Source organism: Urocitellus parryii, chromosome 4 (assembly GCF_045843805.1).
Source record: "Urocitellus parryii isolate mUroPar1 chromosome 4, mUroPar1.hap1, whole genome shotgun sequence".
Taxonomy (NCBI): domain Eukaryota; kingdom Metazoa; phylum Chordata; class Mammalia; order Rodentia; family Sciuridae; genus Urocitellus; species Urocitellus parryii.
Genome location: NC_135534.1, coordinates 46,532,107 through 46,544,881, shown reverse-complemented (window position 1 = coordinate 46,544,881; position 12,775 = coordinate 46,532,107). Strand labels below are relative to the sequence as shown.

General features: G+C 50.4%; 1 protein-coding gene across 1 annotated transcript in view; it reads left to right on the top strand.

Moving 5' to 3' along the window:
* Otog (otogelin) overlaps nt 1-12,453 on the top strand; it is a 73,246-nt gene extending 60,793 nt beyond the window's left edge. Inside the window, exons 41-56 of the mRNA XM_026399023.2 lie at nt 731-951; nt 1,111-1,249; nt 2,693-2,887; nt 3,082-3,294; nt 3,883-3,987; nt 4,148-4,255; nt 4,651-4,752; nt 5,024-5,122; nt 6,195-6,235; nt 7,219-7,294; nt 7,401-7,579; nt 8,345-8,449; nt 8,643-8,762; nt 9,906-9,951; nt 12,063-12,142; nt 12,253-12,453. Of these exons, the coding sequence (XP_026254808.2) occupies nt 731-951; nt 1,111-1,249; nt 2,693-2,887; nt 3,082-3,294; nt 3,883-3,987; nt 4,148-4,255; nt 4,651-4,752; nt 5,024-5,122; nt 6,195-6,235; nt 7,219-7,294; nt 7,401-7,579; nt 8,345-8,449; nt 8,643-8,762; nt 9,906-9,951; nt 12,063-12,142; nt 12,253-12,453 (2,030 nt within the window). The remainder of the gene's footprint in view (nt 1-730; nt 952-1,110; nt 1,250-2,692; nt 2,888-3,081; nt 3,295-3,882; nt 3,988-4,147; nt 4,256-4,650; nt 4,753-5,023; nt 5,123-6,194; nt 6,236-7,218; nt 7,295-7,400; nt 7,580-8,344; nt 8,450-8,642; nt 8,763-9,905; nt 9,952-12,062; nt 12,143-12,252) is intronic.
* The last annotated feature ends 322 nt before the right edge of the window (nt 12,454-12,775 follow it).

Below are 12,775 nucleotides of genomic sequence, written 5' to 3'. Positions count from 1 at the left end.
CAGATGCCTTCTATCTTGTGGCTCTACCATTTTTAGCACAAGCTACCAACCCTACAGAGGAAATGTGTTTGGGAAGTTTCTGTGGACTAGGTCTGGAAATGGTGCCCTGCACCTCTATTCACATACTATTGGCTGGGACTCAGTCACATGGTCTCACCCAGCCACAAGGGAGGCTGGGCAGAATAGGCTAACTGGCTCGACGAAGAAGAGGTAACCAGTGTTACAATTAACCAGCAGTTTCCACTAAAGCATATTCTTTCGGATAACTTTGTATTTCAATGTCAGACTTAGAAGTTGAAAAAATATTATAAGGAAGTCCCATTATTTTTTGCCCAGACATACTACTTATTCATATTTTTTTGCTTTTGCTTCTCCCTCCATATATATACACATACATGTATACATACATGCATATACATATGTACATACATACAACTTGTGTATACACATGTGCATATGCATGTGTGCACTTTCTGAACCATTTGGAAACAGATTCAAGACTTCTCTCCTTTTATCCCTAAATACTTTGAGTGTATTTCCTTAGGACAAAGACATTTTCTTTCACAAGAGTTTTCCTAGTTTCTTTGTACCTCATTTCCCTTATATATAAAATGGAGATAATAGTAATACTTTCCAAAGAATTGTCATGGTGAACCTTCAGAGTGAGAACTGAGGACTTGGCAGAGGGTAGTGGCTTTTGTGACTATTGGAATAATTCTGCCCCTTTCAGGGATCTGTGATGGAGATGAAGCCAATGACCTCACCCTGAAGGATGGCTCTGTGGTGGGCAGGGCTGAGGACCCTGCTCCCTTTCTGGACAGCTGGCAGGTGCCCAGCTCCTTGACCTCAGAAGGCCAGACCCGGTTCCGCCCAGACAGCTGTGCCACTGCAGACTGCTCTCCCTGCCTTCGCATGGTGTCCAACCGCACCTTCAGCGCCTGTCACCGCTTTGTATGTGCTGAGTTCAGCATGGGGAGACCTCCTGGGCTGGGGTAGGGGGCAGCAGCCACTTGCAGAGGCACACTCTTTTCCCTGGGCATGGCTGGGAGGAGCTGGGTCCTGGGATTTGGGGCACTAAGGTAGACAGCACTGCCTGATGCATATGCCCAGGTTCCCCCAGAGTCGTTCTGTGAGCTGTGGATCCGGGACACCAAGTATGTGCAGCAACCCTGTGTGGCACTGACCGTATACGTGGCTATGTGCCACAAGTTCCATGTGTGCATTGAGTGGCGGCGCTCTGACTACTGTCGTGAGTTGGGGAACAGGGAATCTCTGCCTTTGGAACTCTTGTTCCCAACCTGTTAAGAGTATAAAGAGGCTTCCAGACCCATGTTTAGGTCTATGCTTTTCCAAATTTAGCTGTTCCTTCATTTGTTGATTTATATTAATTAATAAAATTATAAATAGTATTTCATGAACAATCTATATTTTATATTAAGCAATAAAAATTATTTTGTTATAATTTATTATCATAAATTTTTAAAAATTAAATTTAAAATTCAAAAAGCAATTATTTTATTTTAATATATTTTTAAATTTATTTGAGTTTCCCATATATAAAATGGGGATAATAATTATAGCTTCCTTCTAGCGTCATCTTGAAGATGATAGTAGATAATGTGTGCAGGGTGCCCTACACATGCCCATCACATGGTTACTAGCATGCAAATATTAGTTCTCTTGCCCTAATTTTTTATTTTGGTCTCTTCCTCCTTCCTTGACTTTGGAAATAAGATCCACCCCCTTCTAATCTCCATTCAATAGTAAGTAGGCAGGCATGGCCTGGGATAGAGCAATCTGATTTCTAAACACGAGCACATACAAAAAGGTTGGGTACAGCTCATACCTGTAAAGTGTTAGGGAAGACCATACCTATAAAATGACAGATAAAGAGGAAAAGACATAAATACCTACTGTAGAGTTTTTCAAACCTTGGATCCTAACACAGGAGGGTATGAAGTTAACTTGGGGGCCAGCACTAGCATTTTAAAAAGTGTAATAGAATAGAATAGAAAATACTAGATTGTATTGCATATAGGAAGATTAAATATTATTTTAGAAAAATATTTTTAGTTTCAATACATCAGCCATTCTCAATCCCAACTACCCTTTTTAGTCACACAGGGAACTTCTGAAAATATCAATGCTCGGGTTTCCAGTCAGAGATTTAGCTGGTCAGGGACAGGTTCCCAGTAATGGTGTTTTCAAAATTGCCAAAAGATTCTTTTGCAGTCAGGCTCAAGGACCACTGTCCAACACACTTGTGTGGACTGCACCATGATGTAAAATCTATATATTATAGTCAAACAGTGAAAACAGTCATCTAGAGTGAGGGCTTAGCAAACTTTTTCTTAAAAGGGCAGATAGCAAATATTTGAGGCTTTGTGGGCCATATATTCTCTAGTACAAGGACAATATTACAAAAAGAGCCACAGATGATATATAATATATGAAAGAATTGTGCAAGAAATGCCATGGCTACATTCCAGTACAACTTCACAGGCAGGATTTGGGCTGTGGGCTGTACTTTGCTGACTTCTGATGGAGAGGAAGGAGGTCTCACACCAAGCCCCTTGACTTAGGTACTCTCAGTGCTCTGAGCCCTCTTCTCACCACTTCCTGCTCTTTGGCTGTCAGTGGGGAGCCCTACATAGGGTCTGAACTAGTCCTGGTACCCACTTTGCCCCTGTAGCCTTCCTGTGCTCCAGTGATTCTACCTACCAAGCTTGTGTGGCAGCCTGTGAGCCCCCCAAGTCATGCCAGGATGGGATGCTGGGTCCACTGGACCCTGAGCAGTGCCAGGTACTGGGTGAGGGCTGCGTCTGTTCTGAGGGCACCATTCTGCACCGGCGCCACTCTGCGCTCTGCATCCCTGAGGACAAGTGTGGTAGGTTCCTTCCCTCCCTGTGCAGGCCCTCCCAGGCTGGCCTCAGCTCCTCATAGCTCCTCATAACTGGGGTCCCTCTGTGTCCTTTCAGTTCTGCTCTGGAATGGTCAATATGGCAGGGAGGGTCTAGCCTGGGACAGTCTGGGTCTTCTCTCTTCCTCAATCCTCTGTGCCCCAACATGCCTCCACTGCAGCATGCACCGACAGCATGGGGGTGCCGCGGGCCCTGGGGGAGACCTGGAACAGCTCCCTCAGCGGCTGCTGCCAGCACCGGTGTCAAGCCCCAGACACCATCATACCAGTGGACCTGGAATGTCCTCGCCCCCAGCCTGAAAGCTGCCCACGCTTTGGGGAAGAGGCCCTACTCCTGCCCACTGAGGACCCCTGCTGCCTGGGGACTGTCTGTGGTGAGTCCCAGCCTTTACTTCCCTGGCCCTCAACTATAAGACAGTTAAATGACTCCAGCCCTGCCTGGCAAACCTGATGGGTGAGGCCTGAAAAAATTGAAGCATCTTGTGTGGGGTGAGCTGGGAGGAGTGGAGAACCATGCCAGGGGTGGGGGCAGGCAGGAGCTGAGGTTTGGGTGGGTATGAGATGGTGGTTAATTTAAAGACATTGGCCCTAGGTCAGACACCTGTGAGCTCTTCTTCCACCACCTTGTAGCCTGTGACTTCTGGCAACTCATGTAACATTGGCTGTGCCTCAGTTTGTTCTTCTGTTACATGAGAGTTAATAGTCACTTTGAGTTGACTGCAAAAATTAATTATTGTATTAATACTGGTTTGAGCCACATTTGGCACATGGTACAGCTCCATGAATGATTATTGCTCTTTTGTCCAAGTCCTGGGCCTTTGTGTGACCCTCAGGGGCCCCTCTCAGGAGGAGACCTGGGGACTTGGGGTGTAAGAAGATCAGGTGTCCAGGGTATGTCAGTGCTGGAGTGCAATGGGGATGTCCCAGCCTCTAAGTAACAGGTCCTGTGCCCCCTGGGTCAGTGTGTAACCAGACTCTGTGTGAGGGACTGGCCCCCACCTGCCGTCCAGGCTACCGACTCGTCACCCACTTCCAGGAGGACTCCTGCTGCCCCAGCTACAGCTGTGGTGAGAGGTCTGGGGGTGGGGAGAATGGAATCATCCTGAGGGGAGTCAGGGGAGGACAGCTCTGGGACTAGGTTCTGGCTAGAGATTAGGTCAGAGCTGGGGTGGAGGCCCAGGTGTGGACAGCCAGTGTCTGCTCTCAGCACCTACATTCTTTCCCCAGAGTGTGACCCCAATCTGTGTGAAGCGGAGCTGGTCCCCAATTGCCGCCAGGACCAGACCTTGATCGCAGGCCGCCTGGTGGACTCCTGCTGTACCTCCTACTTCTGCGGTGTGTAGATGTGCCCTCAGATGTCAGCCCTTCCTTGCCTCTGCTGTCATGATGGCTGGAAGGAACGCTGAGGGTCTTCCTGTGATGGGGGCATGAGGAGAAAGCTAAAGTCACTGTCCAGAAAGTAGTATGGGACAAAAATAAAATGGGCCATTTTACCCCTAGGTTACTGAGCATGAAGAAATTGGAGCTTGTTCAGGGTCAGACTTTGGGTAAACATTGGGAGAAGATCCAGATTCTGACCTCAGGACCGGTTCCCTGAAATGTTGCTTTTAGTTTAGCTCCTGCCACACCTGGGCTGTTGAGGTGTCCCTCTCCCATTCTAGCAACCTGCTCAGCACCAAGCTTCCATGAGGGGGACTTCTGTGACAGCAGTGACCCCTCTTCTCCCTCAGCCTGTGGCAATTGTCCAGATCCCATCCCTGAGTGTCAGGAAGGGGAAGCACTCACGGTGCACAGGAACACCACGGAGCTCTGCTGCCCTCTGTACGAGTGTGGTGAGTCCTGGCCAGGTGCATGGAGGGCCATGTGGATAGGGACTCCAGGACCTTTCTGTGCCTCCAGGAGCAGGACCAGGGCCTCCTGAAGGAGCCCTATGGGGAGGCATTGGGAGGCCAGACTTTCCCTAGACTCCAGAGTGTGTCAAAGGATATTGTGGGGACAGAAGGGGAGTTCTTGTCCCCCTTCTTGGCCAGTGTTGCATCCTGAGTATTCACAGTCCAAGGTGTCCTTGATTGATGTGTTACCTGCCCTTCTCCACCCTGGCAGTGTGTGAGAGCTTCCGCTGCCCCCAGGTGCAATGTGGCATGGGCACTGCACTGGTCGAGGTATGGAGCCCAGACCGCTGTTGCCCCTACAAGTCCTGTGGTAAGTTCCAGGTCAGGAACACCCTTCCCAAAGTGGAGATTGAGGGCCCCTCCTGAGGAGTGGGTCCGGGAAAGGGAACCCATCACTGTCAGTTTCTCCAGGCCCCAACAGGGACCTTCTGTATCACTCCCTGAGTGCTGAGCATTCCTATATCTTTCCAGGAAAAAAAGAAGAAGAAAAAAGTCCCCATTCCAAAAATATTTCCCATTTAAAAATCTTTATTGCAGCTGCCTGATAGCATACATCTTATGTATTAAAATTCACCTCCCCTTCCTCTGGAAGGCTGGTGGTAGTATCAATGATCAGCAATGAAAACCAGTGAACTTTATATAAAAATGTTGTTTTAAAAAGAGTGGAGAAACTCTATTTTGCCTCTGGCTGACTTGCTTGTCTTTTCCAGACCTCACTAGAATGCAAACTTCAAGAAGGCAGAGTTTCAGTCTATTTTATTCATTGCTTTGTCTTCAGAGCACAAAAAAACCATAGGCATATAGGGGGTATTTAAAATGTCTTGTCACATGAGTGAGGAACCTGGAGAGTGTTTCCCTGCTGTCCTGACCTGCAGCTCTGGGTCCTCAAAGCCAGAGTTAGTATGTCTTCTAAATTTGTTAGTAGCTTTGCATGGTTCAGACTTGCCCTCAGGTAAAGGCTGGGGATGGCAAAGTTAAGCCAGCTTGAATATGCAGAGTCAGAAGTTCTATGTTGCCATGTTTATTCTCAGAGAGGCCCCATCTATAGGAAGAGGGATGAATCCCAGGGATAAAAAGAAACCTGTGAGTGGTCTGTCTGCCTATTTAACCTCACTCTGTACCTGGTGAGGAGCTTGGCACTCAGCATCCATCACTGCCCACCTTCCCAACTAGGCATCAGTAGCCCTTATGCAGGGAAGGAGGGAGGCACAAATTTTAGCCTCTTCCCCTCACTCCATGGTCCTAGGCTGTGCTGGAGCTGGAGCTGTATCATTGCCAGGCAGGGGGTGGGGCTGCACCTGCAGTGAGCGGTCTGGGAGCTCCAGGAACTTCTACCTGGGCATCTCTGGTGAAGGTGGGTCCTGACCTCTCCTGTTTTTCAGAGTGTGACTGTGACACAATCCCAGTGCCCCGGTGCCATCTGGTATGGAGACCTGCCCCTCCCCGCCCTCCCTGGTCTGCCAGTTTTTCCTTTCCTCTTTCCTCTCCCCTGGAGACCCTACTTCTCCAGTACAAAGAGCCCTGAGATGCAAGTCATCGTTCTTGTCCCAAGCTCTGCCACTGGCTTTCTGGGTACAGTGCCCTCCTTTGTAAGGTGGGCATGATCATAACTCAGAGTTGTGGTGAGGATAAATTATGTTGATGATGCTGATGGTGGTGGTCATGGTGGGAATGATGTCAGGATGAAGCAGATGGTGGGGAAGGTGAAGATGATGAAGGCAGGAACAATGATGAAGATGACAATGAAAGTCATGATGGTGGCTTATGCTTATTGAAAGCTATGGTAGGCCTGGAACTTTCCCAGGCCTCTGTGTGTATTATTATACTGATTATAACAACAACCCCAAGAGGTTGATGCTGTGATTATCTGTTATACAAACAAGGGAGCCAAAGTTAAAGTCACAAAGCTAGTAAACCACAGAGCCAAGATTGGAATCAAGAATTGATGCCAGAGCCATGCCCTTAACCACCAGACTGCCCTGCCACAGAAGGCAGTGAAAATACCTTGAGAAAAGTGAAGTGACCTTTAGGTCCTTCTCTGGATCACATGCACCTTTGCCTCATTCTAGCACACATTTCCTCCTATTTTGATCTCCATCCATTTTTCTTCTTCCTGAAACTGATGAAGAAAGATAGGAGGTAGTGTGAGCCAAGAGGGACACCAGGCCAGCAGCAGAGGAACAGTCCCTCCATGAAGGAGGGAGGCCAGGGGGGATGCTCCTCAGAGGGAGGCTTGGGAATGGGGAGAGTGAGTGAGCTTCCAGGGTGCCAAGGGTCCCCAGGCCTGCCAGCCCCATCCGCCCACTACAGAGGCAATTGACACAAAGAGGGGCCCTGGTGGCAGACTGTTCCTAAAGATGGGACAGGGCCTGCACCCAGGATGCTGACCCCCTCTGCCCCATCCAGTGGGAGAAGTCCCAGCTTGATGAGGAGTTCATGCACAGTGAGGAGAATGTGTGCGGCTGCGCCAAGTACGAGTGCGGTGAGCAGAGCAAGGGGTCTGTGGCTAGAGCCTGGGCGGGCCAGCCAGGTGGAGGTCGTGTGGAAGCTGGGCTCTGGATGACTTATCACACTGCTTGCCCTCCCAGTGAAGGCCCCCGTGTGTCTCAGCCGTGAGCTGGGGGTGATGCAGCCTGGCCAGACAGTGGTGGAGCTCTCGGCAGATGGCGTGTGCCACACCTCCCGCTGCACGGACCTGATCGACCCCCTCACCAGCTTCTATCAGATCAACACCACCTCCGTGCTGTGTGATGTCCACTGCGAGGCGGTAGGGGGCAGCACGGATGCATGGGGGTCAGCAGGGATGGGCTGGTAGATACTAGGCTCTCCAGAAATCAGGGGGAGCCTAGAATCTTGCCAGGAGCCCTTCAAACAAATCTAGAGAGTGGGTATCAGAGAAGCCTTCAAGACCTCTAAAGAAAGGCAGGATGAGAGAGGCCAGGAGGGGACTATCAAGAGCAAAGGGACAAATTTAAGTCCTGGAAAATATGGGTATTTGACATTTATCCTTTTGGTTTATTTATTTGTGGTGTTACTATTTGCTGAGCCCTTCTACATGCCCAGTACTTTCAACAGTGAGTACTTACTAGTGGCTTCTAGTAAGGGCTAAGTAAATATTATTTGAACAAAAGGGATTAGATTTATTCCCATTTTTCAGAAGAGAAAAGTAAGGTTTAGGGAGGTTTAACCAGTTGTCAAAAGTCTCACAGGAACTGGGACTTAAATTGAAGTCTGTCTAGAACCAGAACTGGCACTTTAATTACCAGAATGATGTCTCTCGGGTGGTGGAGGGTGGAAATGCTCTGACACCATGGCTGATGGGCACTGGCAATAAGGGGTCTTAGGGTAAAGAGTAGGATGAACTGTCTGGCTGCCTGAGAGAGGAGGAGGCTGGTAGTTCCCCTTCCTGAGCACCTACAGTGGGGCCTTCTGGGGCTCTGGTCTCACTTGGAGACAAATAGACAGTGAAGGGCTGGAGGCAGAGGTGGGCGGGAACCTGGCTGATGCCATCCCATCCCACTCTGGCCTGCAGAACCAGGAGTATGAGCACCCCCGAGACCTGGCGGCCTGCTGTGGCTCCTGCAGGAATGTGTCCTGCCTCTTCACCTTCCCCAATGGCACCACCTCCCTGTTCTTGGTAAGCAGCCCCTGAGCCAACCTGGGCAGATGTCTCAGAAAGGGACACTAGGACCAGCACCTTCTTTGGCTCCCATGCCAGGGCTCAGTACAGACAGGGTCCTGAGCAGTGCCAGGTCCTGGACTGTACTGTCCTCAGGCCTGTGCCAACCATCTGACCACAAGCCCCCACTGCTCACCTCTGTGCCCTCCAGCCAGGGGCATCCTGGATCGCAGACTGCACTCGTCACCACTGTGGCAGCACTCCCCTGGGTGCCGTGCTTGTCCGCTCGCCCATCAGCTGCCCACCACTCAATGAGACCGAGTGCGCCAAGGTCAGTCCACCTCCTCCTACAGCATGGCCTAGGCCAAAGCATGGGCTGCTTCACTGATGGCTGTTGGGGCAGGGTGGGAGTCCCATGTGCAGGAGTGTGGGACCAGGGTTCCCTGGAACCTGTGCTTGCACTGCCACCCCCAATCCACTTCTCTCCATGCAATTTTTTTCTCTGACTACTTCACATCCCACATCCTGACAAATCACATGACCACACATCAGTGAATGCAAACATACATTGTCACATGTTCCAGGTATACTCAGACACATCTCAAGCAGTGCATGGCCAGTCCTGTGATGGGCTGACAGGTGTCCAGTCCTAGCACAGACAGCTGTCAACATGGACACTTCTCATGGAAAAGGATGCTTGGAACTTTAGGGATTATTGTTGAATTATTAAAGTGCCTGAGATTAACACTGGACATTTGAAGATTCTGATACTTTCCTAGAGAACTAATACATAAACACACACAGAGACACACACAGGCGCACTCTCATACCTGCAGCATCACACATGTGCACACATACTTGCATATTCACAAAATCATATGTGTATATTGAGACTCCCATACACACACACACACACACACACACACACACACACACTTATTTTCTAAGAACTGTCCCATCCATTGTTTTATCCCTCTCATAATAGAGGAGGAGGGCTATAAGGGATAGTTGCCCCCATTTTAGAGATGGGGAAACTAGGTCTAGAGGAGAGGGATGAGTTATTGAGGGCTGAGATAGAATCCAGGTGGGTCATCCCTGCATCCTTCCTCCCTGACCCTCTGTGCAGGGAAGCACTAATGATGGGATGTTCCCAAATCCTCCTCTTCCCCAGCACAGAGTCAGTAGAGGAATATGAGGGGAGCTGCCTCAGGAAAGAAAGGAGGCTCTGCGCCATTTTTCCAAAGCTGCAGCCACACTGGGGTTGCAGGCACTTAGTGCTGGTTGTCTAGTCAGCCAGATTAGCCCCTCTGGCTCTCCCATGGCCTGCGCCAGTCCTGGAACTCCTGCCTGGACATTCATGGTAGGAACAGAAGGAACAGTCAGTCAAGACTGACTGTTTTTGCCTATTGCTGGGACCTTGCCTTCTGTCCTGGAACAAAGCTCTTCACCCTCCCTTTCCTTTCTCTCCCTCCAGGTTGGGGGCTCTGTGGTACCTTCCTTGGAAGGATGCTGTAGGACATGTGAGTGAGCATGGTGGAGGCCCAAGGGTGAGGGGTGCTAATGTCATGTCAGGGGTCAGAGGGCCTGGACTGGCACCTATGATAGCAACTCTTCAGAGCTGAGTAGGAGAAGGGACACCCCTTGACATGAAGCACATGGCACTGGCAAAAAAAAAAAAAAAAAAAAAGAAGAAGAAGGTGGCCAGAGGCCATGCTCATGCCCTTATTCCAATTCAAGGCCTTTTCTTCTTTGTGGAGACAGGGGATATTGAGACATTGTAGTTAGTAGGTCAGTAGCTCACCAGTCATTCTGCCTCTTCCTGCCTCTGCCAAGACTTCCAGCCCGGATGTCCACCGTATGGATTCTCCTTTGTGGTCAGGAGTCTTGGTCATGGACGTGCCTCCTGAGTGAGATTCAGGCTTCCAGGGTCCCTAAGTCAGAATGACAGCTCTGTATATCTATCTTTATCCTGGCTCCTGGGCCCCTGAACATTCAGAGCCTATAGCCCCAAACTTGCTGGCATGAACAGAGCAATCAGCCTAAGGACCTTTGCCCATGTGCCTGTCCTTCTCCTAGGATTATCAGACCATGTCCCCAGAGGGCTGTAATTTGGGCTCTTTTATGTTCATACTACATGCTACAAGGACACTGGGCTCAGGGCCTCATTGTCTGATCCCTCTCCCATACCTCATGCTGCCTGAATGTCCCATGTGCCCCCATTTGACCTGCAATCCATGTCCCTCTCCCCAGGTTCCCTGGGGACTCTGTTTCCCGTGGTCCCCATTAGCCCTGCCTCTCCTCCACGGGTTAGTGCCCACTGCCACCCAGGTACTTCTCTTGGAAACTCACAGGACTGGAGGCAGGCAGCCGCACTGCTATTTACAACAGCATCCCCTCTGCTAGGTGGCCCCAAGCTCCGGGGGCGAGGGAGGGGGAGGCCCCTGCTCCTTGCCCACAGCGCATGCTGCGTAGTGAGCTGCATCCCCTGCTTGCATGGGAATGCTTGAGCAGCACCGTCTCACCTAATGCCCACCAGTGCCCAGTGCTGCCACGCTTTTCTCCAGCTGGTAACTTAAGTCAGTCTCTGTTCAGTACCCAGAGGGCTGTGACCAGGACAGCCCTTGGTTCTCATGTCTCCCTGTGCTGAGGCTTGGTAGCCAGGGGATAGGATTCCGGCCCATTTCTGGGAGGCTTCCTAGGCTTTTACAGAGTAAGTCCATGAGTCCAGTGGATTGTTGAACATCAGCTCAATGCCATAAGCACCATATAAATAAGGCCTTCTGGAGCTGACATTTTAGTGGGAGAGAAAGAACAAATAAATAGATCATAGAACAGAGGCACAGAGTTGTGTGGGGCGTGAACCTTATGCAATTTGGGGATCTTCATTGAGGAAATGAACACAAAATGATAAATCTATATTGAGGTGTGAAAGTGAATATTTTGAGGGTGGCAGAGTATGTAAGGGGCCCAGGCAAGGGAAAGCTCTTTAACTTATGCTTCAACAGCATATGTGTCACTGATAAGACAGTGATTGTGCCCTGGATATAAATAAGACAAGGGAAGGAAGAGAGGACTGGGTGGAGGGACAGAGGGAGCCGCAGTTCCAAGGAGGATCAGAAAAGGTCTCAGTGAAGGGATGTTGAAGGCAAGAGTAAATCACATGACTGGTTGTGAAAGGCCTGCTCAGAGCAGAAGAAACCCCACACTTGATCAATTTCCATACTTACAACAGCTCTTTGAGGTGGGCAAATCCCTGGCTCCATTTGACAGATATGGAAATCCATTGAAGCTGTCATGTGAAGCATTCTGCTAGGGACTGGATGCTAATGAATGGGGTTTCCATTCATTCAGAGAATTGAAGGAAGGCTAGAAGCCCTCTCAGAGTAGGAAAATTGAAGCTCAGAAAGGGGTGCAGACACACCCAGGGTTGCTCCCTATGTTACCTTTGCCTTCCCCCACTCCACTTCCTTCCAGGGCACTGAGTTAAAACACGGGGAGGGGCACTAATGCATGGGCACTAACTGGAAGTGGGACCCTCAAGCATGACACTAACTGCCCCAGGCTGGCCCACCCTGTTGCCCCCAGGGAACCCATCTGGGCCACAGCTGCCTCTCCCACCCTGTTCCCCCAGGTAAGGAGGATGGGCGCTCCTGCAAGAAGGTGACCATCCGCATGACCATCCGCAAGAATGACTGTAGGAGCAACACCCCTGTGCGTGACTGCGGCATGGCGGTGGGGGCGGGGATAGGCAAAGATGGGGATGAAGGGGGTTTGGGAAGCAGGCACTCTGCAGGCCGCCTCACTGGCCTGCCTGTCTCCAGGTCAACCTAGTGTCCTGCGATGGGAGGTGCCCCTCTGCCAGCATCTACAACCACAATATCAACACCTATGCTCGCTTCTGCAAGTGCTGCCGGGAGGTGGGACTGCAGCGGCGCTCCGTGCAGCTCTTCTGTGCTGCCAACGCCACCTGGGTGCCCTACACAGTGCAGGAGCCCACCGATTGTGCCTGCCAATGGTCCTGAAGCTTGGGGGCTGGGCTGACTGGGCCATGTGTGCCAACCCCAATATTCTGCTTCCAGTCAGCACAAGAATTTTTAGAGGGAGGTGGGCAAAGGTGGTGGAGAGCTGTATGTGCTGAGCACAGAATGATGGGCAGAGCCCCAAGAGGGACCAGAATAGGCCACACTTGTCCTCCTGGCTCCCTTTCTGGTCACCCTTTCCACACACTGGAAAGTGTCTCAGCTCAGGATTCTGGGAATTCAATTCTGTTCTTGGATTGAGGTCAAGAACTGACTGCAGATCCAGGGCCATCCCCTGTATATTTGTAATTCTGGTCATGGTTCT